This window comes from Peromyscus leucopus, chromosome 9, assembly GCF_004664715.2.
Source record: "Peromyscus leucopus breed LL Stock chromosome 9, UCI_PerLeu_2.1, whole genome shotgun sequence".
Classification (NCBI taxonomy): domain Eukaryota; kingdom Metazoa; phylum Chordata; class Mammalia; order Rodentia; family Cricetidae; genus Peromyscus; species Peromyscus leucopus.
In genome coordinates this window covers 59,946,933-59,973,360 of record NC_051070.1, presented here as the reverse complement: position 1 = coordinate 59,973,360, position 26,428 = coordinate 59,946,933, and the positions used below count along the sequence as shown (strand labels likewise).

At 46.7% G+C, this 26,428-nt stretch overlaps 1 protein-coding gene across 1 annotated transcript in view; it reads right to left on the bottom strand.

Moving 5' to 3' along the window:
- Positions 1-26,428, bottom strand: part of LOC114703361 (transcription factor GATA-4) — an 86,055-nt gene that overhangs the window by 14,726 nt on the left and 44,901 nt on the right. Inside the window, 4 exon segments of the mRNA XM_037208469.1 lie at positions 23,298-23,432; positions 23,435-23,596; positions 23,599-23,871; positions 23,874-24,397. Coding sequence (XP_037064364.1) covers positions 23,298-23,432; positions 23,435-23,596; positions 23,599-23,871; positions 23,874-23,904 — 601 coding nt within the window. The 5' untranslated portion in view covers positions 23,905-24,397.

The window sequence follows — 26,428 nt, the reverse complement described above, 5'->3', positions numbered from 1 at the left end:
GGTGGGGGATGTCTACTCCCCTCCCCCTTTAATTCTTTGGATATTCACATCTCCAAATAGAGGGAAAGAGCCAATCATGGTGGTGCACACCAATAATCCCAGCACTTGGGAAGTGGAGGCAGGAGGAATAGGTGTCCAAGGCTACCCAAAGCTCTATTGCAATTGTATCATCCTAAGACACATGAGACTGTCTCAAAAGACAAGTAAACGGGCCAGTGAGAGGGCTCGGCCAGTAAAGTCACTTGCTGACAAGCCTGATGACCTGAGTTTGATCCCTGGAACCCACATGATAGGAGAAAAGCAATTCCTGAAAGCTGTCCCCTGACTTCCACAGGAGAGACACGGCATGCCCATGAGGGGCCACAAAAATAAATAAATAAATGGGTGAATAAACACCTCCTCCCACAAAGTACCGTCCTCCTCAGGACCAGGATTCTCCTGTCCAGAACAGTAAACTCATCCAGCTTAAGTATCCACCATGGCATCGAGTTTTCTGCAGAGGGAAAGGGAACGCTCTCCCTACAGAGGACAATCCCGGCCAGTGTGAGAATGGACGTACAGCTTATCAAAGGATGCTGCCAACCACACTGTGGACAAAGTCCAGCACTGGTCCCGTCTCCTCCAGTCACTGGGTGTGTGCCAATGTCCCTTCCCAGCCTACCTCCATCTTTTTTTCATGGTGTCCTGGGGATGGGGTGAGAAACAAGCATCCCAGGCATGATGAGGAGTGTGACAGGAAGCATGACACAGCCCAGGGGGATGGCGACTTGGCGACGTCATATTACAAGTATACACAGTGTGTGCAATTTGATCCAACTGTGCCACGTCTATGTGTGCTGTGAGCCCACGGACCCTTGTGTCAATGGCTTCTGAGGAGGAGAGTCCTTTTCTGCAATAGCAGAAGACTGGGAAGATAACACAAATATCCTTCCCTATGCAAATGACTGATTCAGTGAGCACACATACCAGGAAGCCTGTTTATGTTGTAAAACGTCAGAAGCAAAGTACAGGGCAACACATACAACGCCTCTTACCAAAGGGAGAGAGGGCCTAGAGGTGTGTCTGTTTGTATTCACAGGCAGACTCTGGAAGGATGGAGCAGGCACAGTAGTAAAAAGTCACTTCCTGAGAGTCATCTTGGCCTCTCAGGGAGACCTCTCACAACACACCTTTTTGTACTGTGAATGTAATTCCAAGGAGCAGTGAATAATTATTTTGCATGGTCAGGAATGTGACTAAATATGCCACAGACTGCACCACCCCTGCTCCGTGTAGTAGTAACATTTTGAAGTCAGGCAGGTTTCATGTTCTGATTTTTTTTCCATAAAAGCATCTTCCCATTTCACAAGTGAGAAAAGGAAATCCCTTCTCGAAGTGCTTCTCTGCTCTGCTGTCCTGTCACCTTTCTCTGCCCCCTCATTCTGTACCAGAGTCCCACAAGAGCTCCACAGGCCCCAGTTTCTAATCGCTCTCCTCGCCTCTGCACGGCACACTCACATGAGTGCCGGTGGCTCTGCGTGACTTCTCGAGCTCAGTTACACTCATGCACAGGACCCTGGCTCCTTTACGCAGAAGCCTGAGACAGCGCAGGCTTCAGCCAGGCCACCACCCCCATTTGCCTCTGCACCCCTGTCAGGAGTAAGGTAGGCTGCCAGTCTAGACGGAAACACGGAACAAATTGCCAGGGTCAGTCCCCTGGGGATGAGACAATGGTCTTGGGGGAAAGCCGATTTCCTTCCAGGCTGGCAGCCACTGTCAGAAGGAAAACAACTTCCTCTCTTGGACAGAATGGCAGCAGCCAGCCAGCCAGAGGGGAGATTTATGGAGATATAATGTGACCTCTTTATTGCCCTGGATGCTAGGGAGGTGTTTCAGGGGAGATTTACGCCTTTTCGGAGGGGAGGGGGGCCAGGGTGCTGAAATATATCCACCAAGTCTGTTTTCCCCTGTCGGGGTTTCTCGGGGATTACTTAATCAAACCAAGGTTAAGCCCCAATCGCCTGCACTTAACATCTTCTCCTGCTAATGTACCCAGTCACCCTGAAAAGCTGCAAGCTTTTTGCATGAAATATGGAGTCTTATGTGAGTCGGCAAGGTTGTTCTGTTCGGTTCTGAGTATAGTTAACAGAAAGCAAAGCAAAACAAAAAGATCAACTGCATTCTTCTATAGGGTCAGGAGACTGCGCCCCCCCCCCCCAACCGCTACAAAAGAGGGTGTTATATAGAGGACTAAGTTTGGGGCTGGGAAGGAGGTGGCCCAGCTGTTAAGAGTACTAGTTTGATTCCCAGCAGCACAGGGAACTGGTGTCTGTAACCGCAGTTCCAGGGAATTTAACCCTCTCTTCTGGCCTCCAAGGGCACCAGGCATACAGGCAGTGTGCAGACATACAGGCAGGTAAAACAATCCATACATATGAAAGGAGTAAATAATCCCCGACTAAGGTTCTCCCCACTAACAATTATTCAGGTTAAATACATCAAATGCTGTCTGCACATTACTCTTTCTGGAGTGAGGTGGGTTTGTTTGTTTGTTTGTTTGTTTGTTTTGTCATTTTTAAGCTGTAGAGTCTTTTTTTTTTCTTTCTTTTTTGGTTTTTTGAGACAGGGTTTCTCTGTGTAGCTTTGTGCCTTGCCTGGAACTTATAGAGCCTTTCTTTAAAGAAAATAAAAATTAAAATAACTTCAAAAGACAGAGCCACAGCCGGTTGGCAAAAGGGTTCACAGTCTCTAACTAGACACTTCCTAACATCCACCTGACATGCCCCTGAGGAAGGTCTCCAACTTGTAGAGGGTACCGTGGGCAGCAGAGAGCCACTGTTCTGTAGCTTTAAGGTGAGACTAACACACACCAGCCAGTTTCAGTATCCAAAACTTCATTTACCAGACTTAAAGATGAGGGTCACAGAAACAATTGCAGAAGCAGCCAGAGGTGGGAATGTTCACCACAGGGGTCTACCTCTCTTCATCTGGGCTCCACAAGCTGAAAATAAAGTCTGTAGAAAAGACGGTTTCTGACTTCCTGCCTGCCAAACCACCTGATTTGGCACTCCATTAGAATGCTCTGGATTAATATACTTCTAAAATATACCTAAAATTTCGTACTTAAGCTAGATAAATAAAAATTGCTATAAAAATTCAAACCATACTTTAAGAGAGAGCATCACATTTTTTAAAAAGTCCCTTACTGACACCATTATCCAATCCTAGTAATGGTGACCGGCCAGTTTATAGTTTTCAATATGTCTATTTTCTTAATTATAATTTAGGAAATTTATTTTTAGGAAATTTTTAAATCATGGAAAATGACAAAAAAAATTACTTTTTCTTCTTCTTGCTCTCTAAGCCAACCTTTTGAACTTAACACATAAATTCTCTGGCTCACTTTTACACACATATAAATATATCTCTGAACAATGTAAATATTATCTTGTGCTTTTTAAATTTTGTTACAGGATACTTCGTGCTGTACAGTGCATTTATACTTACTATTTTTAAAAAATGAACCATTTCAAGCGCTAAATAAATGAGAATGGAAGGCAACAATGGAGCCCACCGCCTGGCTTTGTCAAATCTCAGTGATTTTGCCGTATTTGTGTATGCGTCATAATTCTTTTGTCAGCATCGGGGATTGAACTGGGGCCTCTTGCATGCTAAGTACATGCCGGGCTGCTCAGCTACCTCAGGTCCTGCTTCAGATGTTTTTAAAGCGACAAAGCATTTCGGATGCAGCCCCTTCCCCTTTATAAGCCACAATTCTGTCTCCGATCCACTCTCACAATGGGTTGCTGCACTGCCCTATATTTTCATATATCAATCCCCCAGCTTTTCCTTAGCCATTGTCTCAGGACAGCTGCTGTTCCTCCAGCCCGCAATTTGTCTAAGATCCTAAACCCAACATGGTGACATGGGGTTCTCAAGAGGTAACTGTGTCATGAGACTCATGACATGGATGGAATAGAGAGCACCCTGGCTCAATATACCGGCACCTTGATCTTGAGCGTCCCTAGCTCCAGAATTAATGTATGCTCTTCAGCTCCCCAGTCTCAGGTATTCTATAGCAGCCGGACTAAGACAGACGGGCTGTGTTTTGGTTGTCCCCAAGTTTTGTTTTAGTAGCAATGCCTCAAGCAAGCATCCTTGTACATATCTCTTTATAGGAGAAAAGGTCTTCTGTTTTGTTTTTTGTTTAATCACATAATGGACCTGTTATATACATGCCAAGATATATTTGCATAAATGACTTCTGCTTAGTTTTGGTGGTGTTCAGAAAATGCACCAGTCATCTATTGTTAGGTTATATGGTAACAAACATCCTCCAAATTTCAACAAAACTTACAATTAGCGTATAATAATATTAAGGACTTTTTTTTTCTGTTTGCATTACACACCAGCTGCAAATTAGAGTTCTGATATGTTTTTGTTTATTGGGAGGCAAGCATGTGCCATGGAGTGTGTAGGAAAGTCAGAGAACAATTGTCAGGAGTTGCTCTCGCCTCAGCGTCAGGCTTGGCAGCAAGTGCCTTTACCTGCTGGGCTGGCTGTCTTGCTGGCATTTAGGCTGAAGGGGAATCATTCTTCCATGTGGTAGAGTACAAAAATGATGACAAAGGCCCTCTGCTAGGCGGCTGCAAGGTGACTTCAAGTAAGTCCCATTTCCAAGCCCATATCTTCAGGATGACAGGAGAGAGAAATGCACACTAATCTTAGAGGGGCAGCATACCATACACATTCTTCTATAGCTCATGTGCTTCATGAAAGTATGTCCTGGGGCATTTTCCACATCTGCGCAGATGAGCTTCACTCTTTCAAACATACTTCTTAGATTTATGTGTATGAGTGTTTTTGCCTGTCTGTGTGTGTGTGTGTGTGTGTGTGTGTGTGTGCACCATGTGCATGCAATGCCTGTGGAGGCCAGAAGAGGGCATCAGATCCCCTGGACTTGGAGTTACAGCTGGTTTGCAAGCCACCCTGTGGGTGCTGGAAACAGAACCTTGGTCCTCTGGAAAGAGCACTCGGTTCTCTTCACTGCTGAGCCATCTCTCCAGTTCCCCAACCACTCTTTTAAGAGAGCTTTTTAGTTTTATATTATAAAGGTACATAACATTTACATTCTGTCTCCCAGTCCCCACAGTTACTCAGCTGTTCCTGATGCCTGAAAGAATGCTGTGCTAATACCAGTCATTCTGTGCTTGCCTCCAGGGACCTAACGCCTTGGCTGGCTTCCAATAGTAATTTTTCACTTCCACTCACAACGGGGCTGTAATGAACGTCGCTGCGTGCGTTTCTGTGCCAGGACCTCTTTGGTTTGTTTTTTGATTTCTGATAAGGAAAGTTCCCTTTTTAAAAAAAGTCTTTGTTTTTAAAAATTATCTTGCCTATTCTCATACAATAACTCTTCCACAGAAATTCTATAATCAACTTGACAAGTCCCATTTAAGAAATCCTATTGGGCTGTTTCCTGGGACTGTAATAAATTTGTAGACTTCTTGGGGGGGGAGCTGGAATAGAAAATATTTCTGTGCTTCCTACTCCAGGATTTGGTGTCTTTCCCACCTCGTGTCTTCTTTTATGCCTTTCCACGTTTTATGGGCATTCCCCAGGCACATCTTACTTATTTACCGAGTTGACAATCTTTCAACTACGAAACTAAAGCATGCACATTTCATTTCCAAACACATTTGTTTCGTTAACAGGGAAACTGACTCCCAGCTGGAGTTCCGAGACAGGCTCCCAGCCTTTCCCTCAGCGTGTTCTGAATTCCCACTACATTTGGCAGAAAACCCCAGCATGGGGCATGGGCTGCCCTCTAAATTCACTGGTGATGAAAACTTATTTGTTTTGTTTTTAATTGATGGGGTGGTCTCGAGGAAGGAGGAGGAGGAGAAGGCATATCCCTTTATCCTGTCGTCTCCCAGGAAGACTCTGTGCACCTTACATTTCGAACACCCACTCACTCCAATCCTGTCACCTGCTCTCCCTCTTCGGTCCATTCCAGTGTCCCCCACGGACTCAAACGGCAGTAGGTCGCCTTTATCTCAAATCACGTATTTTATCCTTGCTTTGGAATATCGTTTAGATATCTTGGCTGTGTATTACTCTCCCCATCTTTGGGATAAAAGGTCTGAAATAAACAAACTTAAGGAGGACCATGTACTGTTTGCGAGGACATTATCCACCATGGGGCGGGGTATGGGGGCTGGGGCTCCATCTATGGTGGCAGGGGTTTGTGGCAGTTGTTTCTTACATACAGTAGACAGAGATGGATGCTGACATCCATCTTACCTTTGCCTGTTTCCCTTTTTATTTGGTCCAAGACCAGCTCATGGGATAGTACGGCCTACACTTTCCTAAATCAATCTTTTCTGGAGACGCATTCACAGACATACTCAAAGATGTGTCTCCAGTGACCAAGGGAATTTTTTTTTCTTTTTAAAATAATGTTATCTTTTATCTTTTTTTGTTTAATTCTCTTTCTCTGTGTGTGTGACTATGAGCATGTGAGTGCAGGTGCCCTTGGAAGTCGGAAGCACTTGGACTTCCTGGAGCTGGAGTTACAGTGGGTTGTGAGCCACCTGATGTGGGTGATGGGAATAAAACTTTGGTCCTCTGGAAAAGCAGTTCACACTCTGAGCCATCCCTCCAGCCTTCCCTAGGCATACCCTTAACCAATCAAATTGTCAACCAAAATTAACAGTCACTCTTTTCTCCCAAACTATATTTTGCGTTCAAAACTAAAACATAAATATGTAGATACTGAACACTTCATACTTTGATTGGATTTATTTTCTTTCTCCTTTATTTGTCTTTAGCCTCAGAATTCTTCGGCCCAGCAAACATCTACAAATCAAATATGAAGTAGATGGAGTGACTGCCTCTCCACAATTGCCCGAGGGAGCGGGGGCCTCTCCACAACACTATGGAGGGCACCCAGAACTCATCCCAGCTCAGCAGCTCTGAACTCTTGAGGCGAGGCACCTGGACTGCCCTACTGGGAAAGCATGATGGTGAAAGGCCTGAGCTCAATCCATCTCTTTACATCCTAGGGCAAGTATGGAGCGGTTACAGCTCCAAGGAGCTGGGAAGTATCTCAGTTAGCAGAAGGCCTGCCTAGGGGACGCTAGGTTCAATCCCCAGCACCACACTTGAAAAGGGGGAGGACATGGTATCTTATTCCTACAACCAGCCCTTGAAAGGCTGAGTCAGGAGGATCAGAAGTTCAAGGTCATCCTTGGCTACTTAGTGAGTTCCAGGCCAGTCTGGAATACAGAAGACCCTGCCTCAAAAAAAATAAAAAATAAAAATAAAAAGTAACCATGTAGACAAATTCAGATTTGGATAGAGTTCTTCCAGATCCTCACTCTCCACTTTTGGGGGAGGAAAGAGAACAGGGGCTGGGGAGAGAAGCCATTGCTCTCCACAAATGACACTTTGCCCATTCTCTATCTTTATCTTTTCATTATGATAAAATGTATCATCTCAGACATTTCTAAAGACACCAGGACAATAGGATTTAAAATACACACTGTGCAAACCATTTCCAGAGACTTTAAAAACGTTTTTTTTCAGAGGCCAAGCTCTGCACCTACTAACACCCCAACTCCCCCTCCCTCAGGAATCCCCCCTCTGCCTCTGGGACTTCACTTCTCTTCTTGTCTCAAACAAGGGCAATTGTACAACATTTGGGTTTGTGTGATGGGCTCACTTCACTTAACATAATGTCCTTGGACTGATCCCTGGTGTGGCCTATTCCAGAAGGTCCTTCCTTGTTAAGGCTGAGTAACAGTTTGTATGCATATTGCCCACCCTCTCATTTTCCCATTGGTGGACCCTGGGTGACTGCCACCTTTGGGCAGTGTGTTTCTACCCTCCTGTCAGTGATGTCACATCTTGACTACAGTGGCATCCCTTTGTTGACTCAGCCAAGGGGACCCTTGGGGCAGCTGACACGGGCAATGGGAAGTCAGGCTGCTCCTGGTCCTGGCAGGTCGTCTTGTGTCGTCAGGTCCCATAACTGTGATTTCTTTATCTGTCCTTGGACACTGCAGCTCCTACCCCCAGGAGTGACTGAAAAAAAAAAAAAATGCCACGAGGAAGGTAAGAAACGGTGAGCGCTGGGGTCTAAAGCCACCAGAAGTCACCGCTTCCCCAAACTGCTCAGGCTGCCCAAGGCGGTGGTAGGGGGCGGGGTGACCACGGGGGATGGACAGACAGATGGACGGACGGACGGACCTGGGCAATATTATCTCTGCTGCCTCTGGCCAGACGGAAACCCTGCTCCTGAGAGTAAACGCACACCTAAGTGTCATCCACTTCACCCCCTTTCTCATTTTCCATATTCTGTCCTTTTTGTTTTTTAAGGGTCTCTATCTCAGGCTATTCTCAAACTCCCTCTACAGCTAAGGGTGGCCTCGAACTTCTGATCCTCTTGCCTCCATATCCCAAGCGGGATTACAGGTATGTTTCCCCATGCACAGTTTATGTAGTGAGGGGTTCAAACCCAGGGCTTTATGCATGCTAGATAAGACTCCACCACCTGAGCTAGATCCCTAGCTGTGGTCCACTCCATAGTCATCATAACAGCCCAAGACTACACTCCATAACGTCAGGATCCCAGGTCTAGAAAAGCCACATACCTGGAGGGACTCCCCCGTTCATTTTCACCAAGGACTAGAAGCCTAGGCTGGTCCACCTACTCCTTCAAGACAGGCAGCAAGTCCCCCTCCACTCCTGTAGGCAAGCGCTTTTCAACTGAACCACACACGCCTAGCCATGTCCATGCTATCGATGTGAAAACTGGGGGCCCTTGCAGAGAATGAAAGCCAGGATTTTTAAATCAGATGTCATTCTCCAAAACTGGCTCCCTATCCACAAGACTCTGCCTCTCATTCCTCACCTGTCAAACAATAGAAAGCTGCAAGTCCCGGGAAGGAATATAAGCAAAAGTTCTAAAAATGAAGGCAGAAAGTTTGACAACAGGGGCTCCCCCTTCATGCACACAGCTGGTTACACTATCCATGTGGCCAGCTCTCCCCTTCTTCCTCACCTCACCACTATCCCTCTGTTCTGTCCAGTGAACAGGTCTCCATTATTAATGCCATTTCTGGAGGTGTGGTTTACACAGGGCAGGAAACTTAATATCAACATTCCCCGAAGGAAAGTGTCTTGTCACTTCTGCGAAGCACTTGCAGGCAGGCAGAGCTCTCCTCCAAAATCAACAGGCACTTACAGGCTTTAAACAGAGTCTGATGGGTGAGCTTGTGTCTACAGAGGATCTCGGAGCTCAGCCCTTTGTTAGGATGAGGCTGAGAGGTGGCCTTTACATGCAACTCCCTCCCTCCCCTCCCCTCCCCTCCCCTCGCCTCTCCAAGGAGGAACCTGGACTCCACTCAGCAGAGGAAGACTGGAAAGAATGGACTCAGGCCCCCATCAATGGGGAATGACAAACTGTGGGCCCAAGCCCCAGGTCTTGATATAGGTGTGGCACCCTGATATAATCTAAATGGGTGCCACTGGGGCCCTCCCAGAACACCATGGACCAAGGTATGAGGCCCGGGTATGTTTTTCAAGGCATAATTTGGAGAACACTTGAGTTTGAGGCTCCCTGTCTGCCACCATATGTTACTGTGGCCTGCATCTACCTCCTCAGCCACCATCTCGGTGGATGGCTCCTCTTGACTCTTCCCTGCTCCCTGGGGGACTCCCCTTCTGTTATGAATGTTTCAAACGGAGGCAGTGACTAGCAATGACCAGTGCGACGGCCAACTGCCTCCTGGACATCTTCACTTGGATGCCCTTGCACGCTGGCCTCAAATTCACCTCTTCCGAAAATGCTGCTCACATCCCCTTTGAGACGTACCACGGGAGCCCTGTACAATTCTCCAGCCTCTCAGCCACTAGGTGTTAGCTGCTTTCACAAGACCTCACAGCTCCCTCGATCTTCTCCCTGTCTTCCAGGGCCTGTTCTGGAAAACTGAGCATGAATAGGAGGAGGCTCATCTTGAGACCTCTGCTCCTAAGGGCCCCCCTATTACAAGGATGGCCCTCTGCTCCTTGGAGTGAGTAATCTCAGTAAGGCTGTACATGTGGCATAAATGTGGAATGGAGCGGGGGGGGGGGGGGGAGTCAACTTTAGGCTGAATTCTTACACTCTGTCCCACGAGTGAACATTTACCTGGACATGACTAGGTTACAGACACAAATTAAAGTGTTAATTCTTGCCCTAGAGACACCTTTCAGTCCAATGAACACCAAATAGACTACAGCAGCAGGGAGGAGGCGTGGCTTAGTGGTTAGAGTGTTTGCCTAGGATGCATGGAAAGATGTTCATGAAACCCCAGCACAGCCAGTACCTGGGTGTGGCGCACACCCACAATCCCAGGAGGAGGCAGGGGGATCGGAAGTTCAAGGCCATCCTCTGTTACATGGCATGTTTGTTCACGGCTACACAGGGCTACCTAAGACCCTGTCTCAAAAACAACAACCAAACAAAACAACAACAAAAGGCCAAACCCAGCAGCATAAGGTACAGAGAGGCAGAACACAGACCACGTGTTCTGCCTGGACACATCTCTCTCTGTCTCTGTCTCTCTTTGTCTCTGTCTCTGTCTCTGTCTCTGTCTCTGTCTCTCTCTCTCTCTCTCTCTCTCTCTCTCTCACACACACACACACACACACACACACACACACACCACTGTCCTGTGTATATTTTTCAATTTACTGTCTCACCCGCTCTGCATTCAGTAAAGCTGGGTCTCCTCTAGCTGATGTTTAAGGACCTCTTTATCTAACGCCACCGTGGCTACCTTGCTACTCCTGCAGGGGAGAGTGAGACTGCCTAAGACATGCGTGATGATGACATCCACAATGCTCAGGTAGAGTTGCCCATTGGGGGAGACAGGTGAGTATGGCTATGTATGAGCAGCTCATACGGTTACCATGGACCCCAAAGCTAAGGGCTAGAAACACTGGCAGCAAATCCGGGTTGCAACCCAGATGTGGAACACTTGTGTGGCACACGCAAGGCCCTGGGGTCCTGCCTGTCTCCAGCACTGCAAAAGAAAACTAAATTTAAAAAAAATATGAAAGTAAAGGCAAGCATGAACTGAAACAGGCATGTAGGGGGTGGGGAGTTTCCCCAGTGGGAGTGTTGGTGACATTATTATGAGAGTGTGTGAACGCTAATGACCACTTAGGCTACAGTTCTCAAGAATGGGATTCTGGAGCCCATACAATGGCTCATCAGATAAAAGGCACTTCCATCAGGCCTGATGACATGAGTTCCACTTCCAGAACCCACAGTTGAGTGGAGGGTTAGGGGCTGAAACTGACTGACCTGGGGTTTGGTTCCCTTTTGTAACCCCTTAGCCTTAACAGCTGGCCACTGTGCGTGTACCCTAGTGTTGAAGTCACATAGCTGCCTACAGCTTAAGATGACCTATACAGCTTCCCAGTATGCCCAACCATACGGCTCCACTGAATCAGAGGCTTCACTGAAGCCCCCCCCCCCCCCCCCCCCCCCCCCCCCCCCGCAGTGGATTGTGGGTGCAGAACAGAGAGAGGCAGCTATCACTCTGCAGAACCGAGGTAGACACAAAAGCAGGAGACACAATTCTGACCCTTTCAGCATCAAAACCAAAGTGCCAAGTCTCAAATGTCACTCAAGCCCTGCTCGATTTCCATGACTATTGATTCCCCCCAGGACATCCATGTCTCCACTCTTTCAATACCTCTACTTGGGATCCAGCCTTACCTGAGACTGTTCAGCCAGACCAACACCAGCCTTAGCCAGTACTGACCTCCCCACACCTAACCCAACACCCATCTGGCCTCTAGGACTCCATAGGCCTCCCTTCTCCAGACTGTTTGGCCTCTACTTTCTGTACCAGGACGGGGGGAGGTATCACATGGGCTCCTGCATGATGGAAATTTCCCTTTACAACTCTTGGATTGAACACTTGCTGATTAACACGCTCTGAGTTGCTGTCATTTAGAGACCTTAATGCTCACGTTTTTATGTCCAAAACACAGCCGTGAGGCTCACAAAGAGTGTGCAGAGATGCTTCTTGGCTTGGTGGCCTAGGAAGAAAGGATGTGTCTGGTACCCACTCTCGACCTTCTATGAATCTCTGAGCTTCCTAGAACCTCTGACAGTGGATGGGTTTATATATACCCATCCAATATATATACCAAAGCAACAACACATTGACACTGAGGTCACCACCCACAGCCTCCCCAAGCCCATTTTACATTTTAGTGGCTCGTGTTGCCTTATTATGTATAAGAAAAAAACCGAATCATGGCATCTGATGCTTGATTTCAAATATACTGTTGTTTAGTGAGGAAGGTAGTCATGGAAACCTTCTTGACTCTGCCAGAGTAATGCACGTCTGCTGCCATGGAGGTCAATGGTATGGTGCCTATGGTCTGCACAGACATGGTCTGAGTTATTCATACGAGGCATGCTGAATTTTAAAAGTCTCCATTGGAGCTGAAGAGATGGCTTAGTGGTTAAGAGCACAGACTGCTTTTGCAGAGGATCCATATCAACCGGCTCACAACTCCCTGGAACTCCACCTCCAGGGGATCGACACCCTCTCCTGGACGCTGCAGGCATCCACACTGACATGCACCCCCCCACCACCACATATATATGTATAATTAAGAATTGAATTAAATATTTAAAAAAAAAATCTTCCAAGGGTTGTAAGGCACCTCCTCGAACCATTTCTTTTGCCTGATATCCTTACTTTTGTGCAAGCACAGAGAAGCTTTGTAAGGTGCCCAGCAGGGAAGCAAGAGGACACATCCACACACCGACAGATCCACAGACCCAGGACCAGACCAGACCATGAACCGTCACCTCCCTGTAGCTGCTGGGCTCCTGGAGTCCTTTTTAGCTGCAAGTTGACAACTGTGGCTCACATTTCCAGCCAGCGGAGCCTCATAAATCAACACATCCTGCAAGAAGGGACTTCGTTTCAAAGGGTCAAATTAAGAACCTAAAATAAGCTGAAGGGATGGCTGTGTTAGAATATGTGCTTAGCGGCTCAAGGCCCAGGCCCAGTCCCTAGCACAGAAAATAATTAACAAATAAAGCAGCTCGGCCTTAGCTTTACACGGGCCAGCACTCAGCTAGTGTAAGAGCCACAACATCTCTTTACATAAATGTTCTCACATTTGATGGCTCTTATTGCCAGTTCTTGGACTAATCCTCTAACTTTGCTTTTTTTGAGGGACCGGTCTTTAGGAGCCAGTCTGGTTCACTAATCCTAAAGAAAGTCTCCAGTGCAGGGTGACATGTAACTTCTAGGACGGGTTACAAACAGATCTATTCATGCCTATGTATATGCACGGCAACTAAAAAGCCAGGGATTGTTGCCTGGCGCTGCCTAACTTGGTGTGGTAAGATTTCGGACAATTTGCACACTGGACATTTTTTATTTTGCCATATTCTCATACATTACATTTTACAGAAGAAAGATAATTGAAATTTTCCTGAGACAGAAAAAAAAAATGCGTTTCTCTGAAGCTGTCATCACCTGGAAAACATCTTTTTTCTTTCTTTTCTTTCTTTTTTTTCCCCTACATCAGCAGGCTTTTCCTGCTAACCGTGCAATCATGGGAACCACATTTCTTCATGCAGGGTCAAGTTAAGTTCTTACAAGCTAGGGAAAGGTCGTATTTGTTGTTTGTCTTTCCACCTACTCAATTTTTGAGGGGTGACTTGTATTATTACCTCTCTCCGCCCAGTGTGATTTATGATCTTGGAAGTCAGGTCATTTCTTTCCCAGGTCAGAGGAAGAAAGAAGAGGGGGTGCTCTCCTTGAGCTAATACCTGATAAAATACCTGAAAGGGTCCCTGTAGACCTTGACAGAGACACAGAACTATTTTCTGCCTAATCTGATAAAACAATCAGAAGCCTTTATCAGAGGAAAATGTAGCCTGCCATGTCCCAGCTCAATGGATGAGCCTCTTTATCTGAAAATGGCAGACTTCATTCGTAGGGAAAGCTGCAGATAAGGACCAAATCGAATTGTCCCAAATCAGACCCGATTGTCTGCCCCTGCTTCAAACTGCCACACCTGCTCCGGTGGGTCAATGAGCACCTCTTGGCTATGGTCCCTGAGGGTCTGAAAACATTGCAAAGTGGTGAACTTTGAGACTTCTGAGTTTATTCTGCGATTTATAATTAACCTGCTCACCAGTTGCTATCGATCAGTTCTGAGTGGAGACGATAAAAGTTTGACTGGATTTCTGGAAGTAGAACTGGAAGTTTAAATGGAGAGGGAAAAAAAGGAAGCTAAGTTTATCCACAGTTGGGAGACCCCATAGAACACAGCTTATAACCTATAAAAATTCCCACCCATCCTGGATGTGTGATTTCTTCATTTCTCATAAAAAATAAAGTATGGGGCTGGGCGGTGGTGGTGCACGCTTGAATCCCAGCACTCGGGAGGCAGAGCCAGGCAGATCTCTGTGAGTTTGAGGCCAGCCTGGGCTACAGAGTGAGTTCTAGGGAAGGTGCAAAGCTACACAGAGAAACCCTGTCTCGAAAGAAAAGTATGTCTGTGGCTGTAAGACAGCAACAAACATCACCGCAGAGGCATTTTTATGAATGTAAACATGGGCTGGCTTACCTGCTTAGGTTAGACTTGTGGGAAAGTATATTTTAAATACAGTAAGTCATGCATTGGGCTCTTGCAAAAATGCCAAAAGCCAGAAAACTAAATGCTCTTCACTGAGATAAGAAGTTTGAATATCCTGGTCCCAATTCTGATTAAGAGAGCAGCAATAGATAAAACACATGGCCACCTGCCAGCCCCAAGAAAGCCGTCACTGGCAGCTGCGGTTCCATGCAAAACACCCTTTCCCAGCTGCATTCCCAGTCTGGTTCCACATCCCATACTGTCTTTATTAAAAACATACCCAGTCTGTTTCTCCCTCTCCTCCTCTGCCTCCCACAGGTACATCTGAGATGGTCAGTGAAGATGCAGAAGAAGGTAACCAGATCTCCCTAGAAAGGAGTTTTTGATTGAGAGCCACGCGGGGTTTTGATTTCCTAGAACAGACAACAGTCTCTCTGAAGTTAGGAGATCTCTTTCATTGATCTGCAGACCAACTTTCAGGAAGCTGAGAAGGGTGTTTAAGGCTGGGGTTTCCTATTGAAGTGCCCACCCCTTGCCAGCTCTGTAGATGGGGATGGGCAGGATGGGGATTCAGGAAGAGCCAGGCCCTGAAGAGACACTAGTCCATTGGAAAGCAAGGAGGCTAGCTGGGCAGCTACCTTGCAGAAGGGAGCCTTCAGCCGCCATGAACCTAGAGTTCTGAAGGGTTCAGTGTGTACAGAGTTTGTGTGAGAAAAGGAAGCCTAAACTTAGAGAGAGATTTACCTTTGTCCTAAGCAGGAGCTCCTGCTTGTTCATGCAGTTGGGGGTGGGGAGCACAAGACTCACTGAGCATCAGTTTCTTTCCAGCAAAACAGAGACCAGCATCCGCCCCAGGAAGACTTGGAAATCCCAGTCAGTGGCAGCCTTCCAACTTCCTACTCACCATGTGGCTGTTGATGTATAGGTATTAAGGCCTACCCATCTCTAAAAGGTTGCTAGTATATGCATGTCCGCAGACCAAGATTATAAATTTATTTTTTACATAGGTTATAATAGATTCAAGGTTAATTCCTAGTATTCTCTGCTTCTATTATCTTCGTGTTTTCTTCAGAAGGTGACAAAGAGCAGCTGTATAGATAGCCAATAAAATGTGTGAGTAATCCATTCAGAGAATGCTCAGCATGGCCTCTACATGATCTACCAAGGTCAGCCAGATCCTGGAAGTTCTTATAGCAGCAGGCCAGCCTCAAAGAATCAGGCTTCTAGAAAGACAAGAAAACTCTCAACAGATAGCGCTCTCTCTTCTCTCTCTCTCTCTCTCTCTCTCTCTCTCTTCTCTCTTCTCTTCTCTCCTACTCCTTCCCTCCCTCTCTCTCCTGTCTGTCTATTTATCTATCATCTATCTATCTCTTTTATCTATTTCTCAGCAGAAGCAACAACCTTTGCAGCGGCTTCTGTTCTAAATATAGCACAACTCCTTAACTGTAGAGTGGTGTGTCCATGTGTGAAAGGAGAGATAGTACAGACAGACAAAGGTAGACAGAGACAGACAAGTCAGAGGTGACTTCAGGTGTCTGCCTCAGTCACTCCCAACCTAATTTTTAAAAATTACATTGAGTTATTTGGGGAGGGGATGCACATGCCACTGTGTATATGTGCAAGTCACAGGACAACATGGGAAGTTGTTCTCTCCTTCCATCATGTAGGTTCTGGCATTGAGCTCAGGTTATCAGCCTTGGCGCGCAAACGCCATTCTGAAATGGAGTCTTCCACTAAACCTGAGAGCTCACTGATTTGACTAAACTGACCAATGAATTCCTGGGATTCTACTTGTGCATTCGCCCTCCACTGCCCCAGCACCAGGGTTACAGACTTGTGATACCACACGCCCTTTTTTATGTGGGTATTGGGATTTGAACTCAGTTTCATGCTTGCACAGTAGACACCTTACCATCTGAGCAATCCTCTCCAGCACCAACTCCAGTATTTTTAAAGGGCAATTTAGGTGACCAGTTAAAAAGGTTAGTGGTTTTCCCGCGGGTTCTTGGTCCTAACATCACGTGCAGAAAGTGGTCACTAAACTACCAAGTATAAGTGTTTGTGCCCAGGAGGGGACTGAGGGTGTGGGTGTCTCACTGTTCCTTGACCTACCTGCCGCAGCATGAGTTTCTGTCCTCAGTAAAGGAACAAAGTCAAAAGCCAGATTCAGGGTGCAGGTTTAAGGATGGATAAGCTGGGCTTGACGATCTTTAAAACAGGGCATTGGGGAAACCTCAGAAGTTTGTAAAGGAATAAATTCAGGCTCAAAAAAAAAAAATCAAAATAAAAATCAATGTGCTTTTTCCTGTGCATCTGTAAACACTACTAAAATTTTTCAATGAATAATATGTCTGTTTTTAAAAAGCTTAATTGGTTTAATTCTTTTTCTTCATTATTATTGGATGGTGAGCACATGCCAGGGTATGTGTGGAAGTCTGAGGACAACTTTGGAGTCAGTTCTCTGCTTCCATCTCTATGTGTGTTCTAGGTATCAAACTCAGGTTGTCAGGATTGCATTGTCCAACAGCAAAGACATTTATCCACTAAAGCAATCTTGCCCATCCAGCTTAATAGCATTTAAAAGTGGATACCATCATTCTGTTTTTTCAAAATTCACAAGGCTCTGTTGCACACCCACAGCAAAAGGACATTCAGCAACAGGTGGAAGCCAGTTAGGTGTGCTCCCATGTGTGAATGGGTAAACAGAATGTGGTCACACAGTAAAATACTCCTCAACTTAAAGAAGGAAACTGCCATATGCTATAGCTTAGGTAACCCTGGAAGACATTATACTGAGCAAAATATACCCTATACAAAAGACAAAAGTGCTGTGTAATTTGCTCATAGGATATAGGAAAAGGCAATCAAATTCACAGCCACAGAAAGCAGAATGAAGGGCCCGGTGGCTAGGAAGAGTGAGGACTGAGAAACTGTTGCCATTTGTAAGATGGAAAACATTCTCAAGATCCATTGCACAGTAAATGCCGAGACCTAACACTGAACTGCGTATGTAAAACTTGTTATGATGATAAAGAAAATCCTATCAGGGCCAGCAAGAGGGCTCAGTGGGTAAAGGCACTCTCCTCCAAACCTTGACAACCCGAGCTCAAACCCCAGAACTCACAGAGTGGAAGGAGAGGACAGACTCCGTGAACAAGTTGTTTTTTGACCTTCATGTGTGCAGACAGACACACAGATACACAGACGGGGGGGGGGGGGGGGGGGGGGGGGGGGAGGAGCGCAGACATACATACTATATATGTATATGAACAAATACAATTTAAATGTTTGAAAATTATATAAAATTCAAGTTCCCCAGAGTTGAAATGTTATCTTAAAGATTTTTATTATATTTTATTTATTTACTGTGTGTGTGTTTGTGAACGTGCATTCATGCACCACGGTGCATGTGTGGAGGTCGGAGAGCAGCCTTCAGGAACCAGCTCTCCCTTTTACAGTGTGGATCTAGGGATCAAACTCAGGTTGTCAGGCTTCGAGGCAAGCTCCTTTGCCCACAGAAACCATCTTGCCAGACATAAGTGTGTTTTTATTATTTGGTAGAATTATGAAGCAGAAAAATGACTACAACAATGGTTAAGCCGATCAAAAAGTGTGTTTTTCAGTTCTATAGCACACAGGACTATGGTGAGCTCTTTCCCAGCTTCATCCTTCTTCTGCCCTTCCCGCTCCTCACAGACAATCAATGTTACATATTCTTTACCTATGGCCAGAGCAAGGCTTCCAGAGATAATCTGTCTCTTCTCAAATGAATACAATGTAGTTCCCTATTTTTGTTACCAAGAATATAGTGTTACACACATCTCTAGCTCTTCCAAGTGGCTTGGAAAAGATCTTATTCAGTCCAATAATGACCTTCATCATCTTCTATGCACTGGTGTGTGTGTGTGTGTGTGTGTGTGTGTGTGTGTGTATAAAGACAATCCCCTGAAGGTATGCATTTATGTTACTTCTGGATTTTTGTTATTATGGATGACAACGTGGCAAATATGTACCCAAGAATTAATTGTTGGAAGTCAAAAGTTCAGTGTCAAGGCTATCTGCTCTGGAATTGAACTGGTTTACCAAGGACCCTCTACAAAAGTTATACAACGAACATCCCACCCGCAGGTATGGGAGTTCCGGTGCCCTCCACCTCACAGCATATTTGTTTTCTTAGTGCATTTAAAGAAGATGGGGGGTGGATAACAGGAAGGGGAGCAGAAGAAGCGCGTTATCTAAGACTGTCTCCTGAACATCACTCCACCAGCAAATGTGGCCTGACCTTTTCAGGGGACACAATCGGGCAAGTGACAGGTGTCACTAGAGGCAGAGACACACCCAGGCCACTCCAGCACACTTCCTTATTTAATTGGTCCTCCACTTAGCACCACAAACCCAGTCCCCATTCTGATTGACCTGCTCAGGGTGTAACCGGAAAATTAAACAACTTTGATTTCTTAAAAGACTGACAGATTGTTCTTGAGCCGAACAGGCTCCTTCAGAGATCACAGCACTCCCTGTTTAAAGCAAACGGGCTCTGAAAGCAACTGGCCCAATTGATAAAGCAGTCCCCCAAAGACCCCAGCAAACACTACAGCACATTCTGCTGACCTAACACCGTGGGTGCCCTACCCCAGGCGCAATGGAACGACGCTTTTCACTTGTTTCAAAAGCACTGAGCAAAACACATTTATTTCCTTCTGTTAGTCTCATTGTGCCCTTTAAGGACTCCATTTTTTTTTAAAATATTCTTTAAGAACAATAGGATTGCTTATTTCTAAGACACAAAAGAATTACTCTTCCTTAAGAAAGTGACATTTCTTAGAATATCCCAGTAACAGCTCCAAGCATGGCATGTCTTTCAAGGTCTATTTATGTCTAATTTCTCTTTCAGTCTCTTTTTTGGCTTGAAGTCCATACAAGCCTTAATGGGTACAAAAACCTACTCAGCTGTGGTGTGTCTGTACATTCTCTCTCTCTCTCTCTCTCTCTCTCTCTCTCTCTCTCTCTCAAAATCTCCTACTTTAAGAACATATCTCAGATGAAAGAGATGGGTCAGCAGTTTAGAGTACCTGTTGCTCTTGCAGAGGACCTGGGTTTGAGTCCCAGCACCCACATAGTAGCTCACAACCACACTTAACTCTAGTTCCATGCGCATCTGATACCCTCTTCCAGCCTCCACCCTTCACTTCTGGCACCAGGCACAGAGCCCAGCTTTCTCTCCAGTGGCCCCAGGTTCTCAGAGTGCTCCCCCATCCTGCTCCCTTCTTTCTGAGACTCTCCAGTTCTGTGGGTTTCTTTCTTTCTTTTTCTTTTTTTAAGAAGGAGATTGCTATATAGCTCAGACTAGCCTTGAGTGCTCAATTCTCCTGCCTCAGCCTCCTGAGGGCTGGGGTCACAGGTGTGTGCTACCACACCCAGTTCCAGTTTGCTTCTTAAAGGACACAGGTAGCCATTCTGTGTGTTTGACCAGGGCAGGCAGAGTCCTGGGCAATTACCTCCAGATCTCTACTCAAATATTTGCTACTTGCCCAGCATGTGCCAGGCACTTATATATGAGTAAGACTCTGTACCTGCCTCAGTAAGGTCACAGAATTCCATTATTGTGTCTAATTAATGCTTCCAACAATTGCTTCAGGGTCCTGGGTCTATTGAACTTGGAATGAACTAAAGTTCACATATATCATAGTCAGGGTGCAATAATTTCTTTCTTGCCAAGGTTGTCTTTTCACATGCCCCGTTGGCTTTTTTTTTTTTTTAATCATTTTGATTTTTGCCTTATTCCAATACCCAACACAAGAACTTGCTAGATGTTAACTGTTAATAGCAAAACAGACCAATCTCAGAAAAGAATAATGGTATTTGCTTATTTTCCTCAGTGCAAATTAAAAACATTTCAGGCTTAGGAATTAGTCCCGGAGCTTTAGCTTTGGAGATGAATCTATTGTGAAGCAAAGCACAGATGTATTGTCTTATTATTCCACAGTTCCACATATGCGAATAAGCGAGCACATGCCTCTTTCTTTCTTCCCTTTTTTAACTACAGGTTCAGGTTCCTTTCCTGGCAAGCCTCTTTTGATAGGCAAGCCCCAGGGCAGAGGGTACCACCCAGGTGAAGGCTTCCAGGTTTGAGAGGGAAGTTCTTTTCCTGCTTCCTCAGCCTTGCTGTCTGCTCATCTCCCCTGACCCTACCACAACGGTGAGTCACTTAAACATGTCCATGTCTGTTTAGGGTAACGAATCATCCCTGCTGATCAGGCTTGATGCTAAAATTCTCACATCCTAGGAACCCCTTTGGTCCCAGGAAAAGTAATAAAGCGGCCGTCATTTATAAAAGGTCAATGACTAGACATCACACAGACTGCCTAAGTCAGGACAACTCTAAAAGTAGTTGAGCTGAACTGAAGCCACTCTACAGAATATGAGAGAAGATGGACAGAGTAGGCAACTTGCCCAAAGTCACGTGACACTGAGATCTGGGGCTCCAAATGAGCTTGGTGGTCATGACAGTCATCCAAAGAGGACCTCTCAATAAGCATCAGAGAATCTGTTCTTTTGACCCTTCCTTCCATCATTTGGTGACATCAGCTAGTCTTATGGTGACTCTCACTAAAGCTACCAAGCATTTTACTAATGTTCATATTATAGGCAAGCCAGTATACAAAGCATCTTGAGGGACAGCAGCTGGACTGTCTCTCAGTGGTAGAGCCTTTACCCAGCCTAGGTCAGGGACTGTCTTGGGGGTGGGGCTGAACAAGAAAACATCTTCACAGAGAGCACTTTTAACTGGAGCAGTGCCACCAGATCGCCAGAGTCCTCTGGGGGCTGTGTGATTAAAAAAAAATGAGTGTGTCCCCCAAATATATTAAAGCATGACAACAGGTTCTCATAATGCCTGGTGTTCCCTCATGGCAATCTCAGAGCACCTCTTTAAACACTTAGCTGGAAGCAGTGGCTTTGTGGATGGACTAGTAGGGCAGAGATGAGAGCCCAACACACAAGCTCTCAGGCAGAGACATCCCTGTTGTTTTGTTGGCTGTGGGTGGATCCTGGAATTTGGGAAACCTTCAACAGCCCCCATGCTCACAAGCACAATCACGCGATGCCACTTTGTTCTGCTTTTATACTGACTACCAGAATGTCTTCTTCATCTTTAGATGGGACTCATTCTTTGCTGTATCCAAACACCAAATTCTAACTCCAAGTGTTTTTTTTTTTAATTAGAAGGGGTCTGCTATGTAGCCCAGGCTATCCCCCCCCCCCAACCAGTTCTGGAATTACAATCATCGGTCATTACACTCAGTTTATTCCTTCTTATTTTAAGCTAGGGGTTGGGTGGGAGGGAACTCGGTTTCTAGGGATGCAGGTCAAAGCCCCTGCAGGCTCACTTCCAGCCTCCACCACATGGAAGCCACCGCCCGGCTCTGTCTCCAAGGTCTGAGGCACTCTGGTGAGCTTATCCCCCTTCGTTAGGGTGCAGTCTACTTGGCCCTGCCTGCGGGGGGGTGGGGTGGGGTGAAGAACACCACCCTGGCAGCCACAAACCCAGCCCTGGCGCCACTTCCATGGTTAATCAGTTTACCTGGGATGTATATTGGCTAGACCCCCCTCCTGGGGAACCTTCCATGGCCACCCAGGGTCAGAGAATAACTTTAACCCTCTCAAGCCAGAGCCTCTACAAACTAGCACGAGGGAGTGGCGAGGGACAGACTTTACTCTTCAAAGTGACAGCAAACGCAGAAGGATTTAGCACTTAGTAGGCAGTCAATAAATGTTAACCGTCCTTCTCAACTCTGTGCTTCCTCCTTCCCCAAGAGCCAGCTCCATCCACAGGCCACCCACCTCCAGTTCTTTCTAGAAATTCCACACGAGTAGGCCTTAGGCATTTTGCACGAGTGGACAGCCACTTCGCTTTTTTCCCCCCAGCCCAAGTGGCCAGGTAAGTTGGGTAAGCGGGACGAGTTAGCAGTCCCGTCGGGTCTGGGATGGGAAGACCCATCGTTATTGTTAACGGGCCCTACTAAGAAGAGGCGGCTCTAGTCACTGCAGCCCTACAAAGTCTCCATTTAACTCCGACGACGTTATAAAGAAGCCCCTCTGCACTGTCCCCGGGCACTGACCTAAGGTGTCTGGCCAGTTGAGTGGCATCATGAGACCCCCCGCAGTGCGCCTGAGGAGACTTGCAGGTTAAACTCGTTTAACCCACTTCTGGCGGTCTCCTTTACTGATCTCTTCATTATTTCCGGGTGTGAAAACCCCCCACCGGAAAGTCATCTGCCACCTTGAGGGGTCCTCCAACCCGGCTGCCAAATGGCGCAGGTCTCGGGTTTGCTGAGGCCTCAGAAGAAGGGATGGAGGAAGTGGGGGCTGAACCCCAGGGATCAGATCGCTAGACTGCTCCAGCTGACCCTAGAGAGCCCAACACGTCTCACTGTCACCAACACGCTGTGCAAACCAGGCCACCCAGTTACAGAAGGCATTGCTGGACGTCAGTGGCCTGGCCACTCATCACCACGATGGCCCACCACCTCGAGCCTCCGGCTTCCAGGCTGCCTTCCTAGGAGGCCCATTCCATCTAATGCTCCCCAAACCTCAACCGAGTTGGGAAAGTTGAATGCCCCAGATAGGACTCAAAGCCCTTCCGTACTCACCGAGATTGGGGTGTCGCGCAGGGTTGGCCCGTCCGGGCAAGCTGTGCAGAACTGGGCTGTCGAAGGGGCCTGCAGAGGCGGCGGCGGCCGCGGCCCAGGACGCACCCACGTCGGCCATGTAGGCCGGGTAGGGCTGGAATAGGAGCCCGCGAAGCCCGGACGCCCATACTGCTCTCGGCCGGCCAGGCCCGCTCCAGCAGACCCGCCGCCAGTGCTGTAGGCTGCGGCTTCCCGGGCGGCGGCGGCAGCGGCGGCGGCCGCCAGGGACCCAGTGGTCCCCGGGAAGGAGAAGCGGGGGACACAGGCGGCGGGGTGTAGGCGGCTCCCTCGGCTCCAGCCTGGCTCCAGCCCGGGCTGCCCCTGGGTCCCGGGCCCCGCACCGACGGGGCGGCCCCGGAGCTGCCACCCGAGGCGGCTCCGGAGGCAGCGCCTCCTCCTCCGCCCTGCAGGTACGACAGACCTAGCACGGAGGACGGCACCCGCGGCGTGGGCACGTAGACGGGCGAGGACGCGGCGCCCGCGCCGTGCATGAAGGCGCCCGGGCCGCCCGCCTCGTAGGCGCCGGGCGGGGGCCGTGGTTGGCGGCCATGGCCAGGCTTTGGTACATCGCCCCAAGCTCTGCGCGTCGGTGTCCTCTCTTCGCTTGCGGGTCAAGGAGCCACGCGGGCACAGCAAACCAAAGCCACAAGAATTAGAATGCGGGTGTGCGGGACTGTCACGAAAACGGAGATCAAAAATCAATGGGAGAGGCCCAACTCCCTCAAAAGATATACGAATTCAATCCAGCATCAGAAGAGCAACCTCCCGGCTCTGGTTTGCTCAGAAAAATCCCAGATTGGATTTGTGGTTGTTCCAGCAGATAGTGCAGGAGGGCTGACTCCACTCCAGGGCTGGAGTCCACTCCACCTCCGAGGCTGGAGGTGTTCAGGACGTTGTCGAGGCTGGGCTCGAACACCCTGAGCAGACCGACCTTCGGCTCACCCACAGCTGCCTAGTCGCTGTGCTCTGCCAGCGGCATGCCCAGGCTGTGCCGCTGGCTCCAGCAGGGCTCCAGCGAAGAGGGCCCTCGAGGGCTCCTTCCCTTCACTGCGGCTGCAGCCCTAAAAGAGAAAATAAAACAGGTGAGAGAAGTTCTTCCCAGGGCTCTCAGAGCCGCGTTCAGCGGTTCCGGTTCTCCGCTGCTTCTCCGGGCACAGCACAGCGAACGGAACGAAACCAGCCTTCCCCAACCTGGCTTTTGAGGTTGCAGCGCTACAGCCTCGGCCTTTGTTTAGTCCTGGTCAGGCTGCTGGTGCCAAGTATCTTGGAGGAAGACCTAAGGGACGTGGCATGCACTTCTCGGTTGCCTTCTAGGACAATTATTTTTATATTGTTTATCAGGAAGGACTTTAATTTTGCCTTATTCTCCAAGCACTTTTTTTTCCTTTTTATTTTTCCTTTTTTAAAAATTTTTATTTATTTATTATTTTTTTTAACCAGAGTACAAGGTTTGGGGTTCCGGAAACGCTAGTGACTCAAAAGATCTCCATCGTTTTTTATTTTTCAATTGTTTTCCCACCTTTCCTCAAACCATTTTCTTGACCAAACAAGAACCTGTAGATTGGGGCGAGGGCAATGACAAAACTTTATAAAAACCAGCAACCTGCCAAAGTTTTGCTTGTAATCTTAAAAAAAAAGAGCACCTAGAGTAGAATCTAAATGTTTATAAACGAGCAAGTGTCGGCGAAACCATAAAAAGGATTGTGAAACTCCTTAATCTACTGTGCACCATGTGGGTGTCAAATTGGACAGGCCACACGTTTCTGCAAATAGTTACATTTAAACACTTTGCAGACTGTATAGGAGGACCAGAAAAGCAGGGGGGTTGAACAAGGTCACTACAGGACTCAGAGAAGCACTCAAGCTCACCGGCTGGCTTTTTCCCTGTGGAATCCGAGATCCACCAAAAGCAGAATTGATTCTTAGAGCTTGATGGCATCCTTCCAGGCATCCTGTGTTTTGTCATTACCAGAGAAAATGGTGGTGGTGGGGGTGAGGGTAAGCTCTATTTTCCAAACATACCTGTTATGTTTCAAGCCTTTCCCTCTGTGCCTTCATTAAGTAAATGTATCTAAATTTCCTCATTTTTGCTTAAGAGGGAACTGAAGTATAGGTGAGTTTGAAACCTGTTGAAGCTCAATGTACACTTTGAAGGGAGCTGCTCAAGGGCCTGGAGTATTTGAAATCCCCAATACACATACATTTCCCCTTAAGAGGCGTCTGCTTTTGATTGATTTATTTTTTTTTTAGTGCAACAATGCATTTGCAAGAGTATTAAATGAACTAGATACAAGCCCAGGTCTGCCACTCCCTGAATACATAACTTTAGAAACCTCAGTTCCTCATCTGTAAAGTGCAAATATTAAAGGTACCTGTGTCTTATAGTCATTAGAGGATTATGGGTAGCAACTATAATTTAATACACAGAACATTCATAACCAGACCTTAGAAGCCTATTACAGCAGGCACCCAGGAGATCCTACATAACAGATATTACTACAGATCTCTAATACATTGCAAGAGAGTACCTGGAATGTAGTTTACACTCACAACAAATATCTTTATTACTGTAAAAGTCTGGAATGGGGCATTAATACACACACTAATTTTCCACCATCTGTATATCTCTAGCAAAAATGGAACCATGACAAAGTATGCAGTTACCTGGTGACTGAAAATGTTTAGTATAGTTGTTCAAATATACAATTAGCTCTTGGCTGATGGTTGGACATTCCTCTAGCAAGTTGGCTGAGGATGGATGCACGAAATTTGACCTGAGGTCACCAATTCCTTAAAAAGAAAGACAAAAGGTAAAACTTCCTAGAAATCTCGGGTTTCGATAAACGAATATGTAGAGTTTACGTTGAAAAAAATATCATTATCAAATGTTAAAGGTCAAGTAGTTGGCCTAATTAATGTACTTTCTGCAATTCAACTCAGGAAGTTGTAAAAAAAAAGTATTGTAAATTTTCTTTTCTCAACTAAAAAGTTATAGGAAGAGACTTAGAATTCTGTAATCTAATTTACAGTATACTAGCAGTGTTAATTTACAAGCTTGAAAAAAATGCAATCACTAAATCAGTTTAGGATCC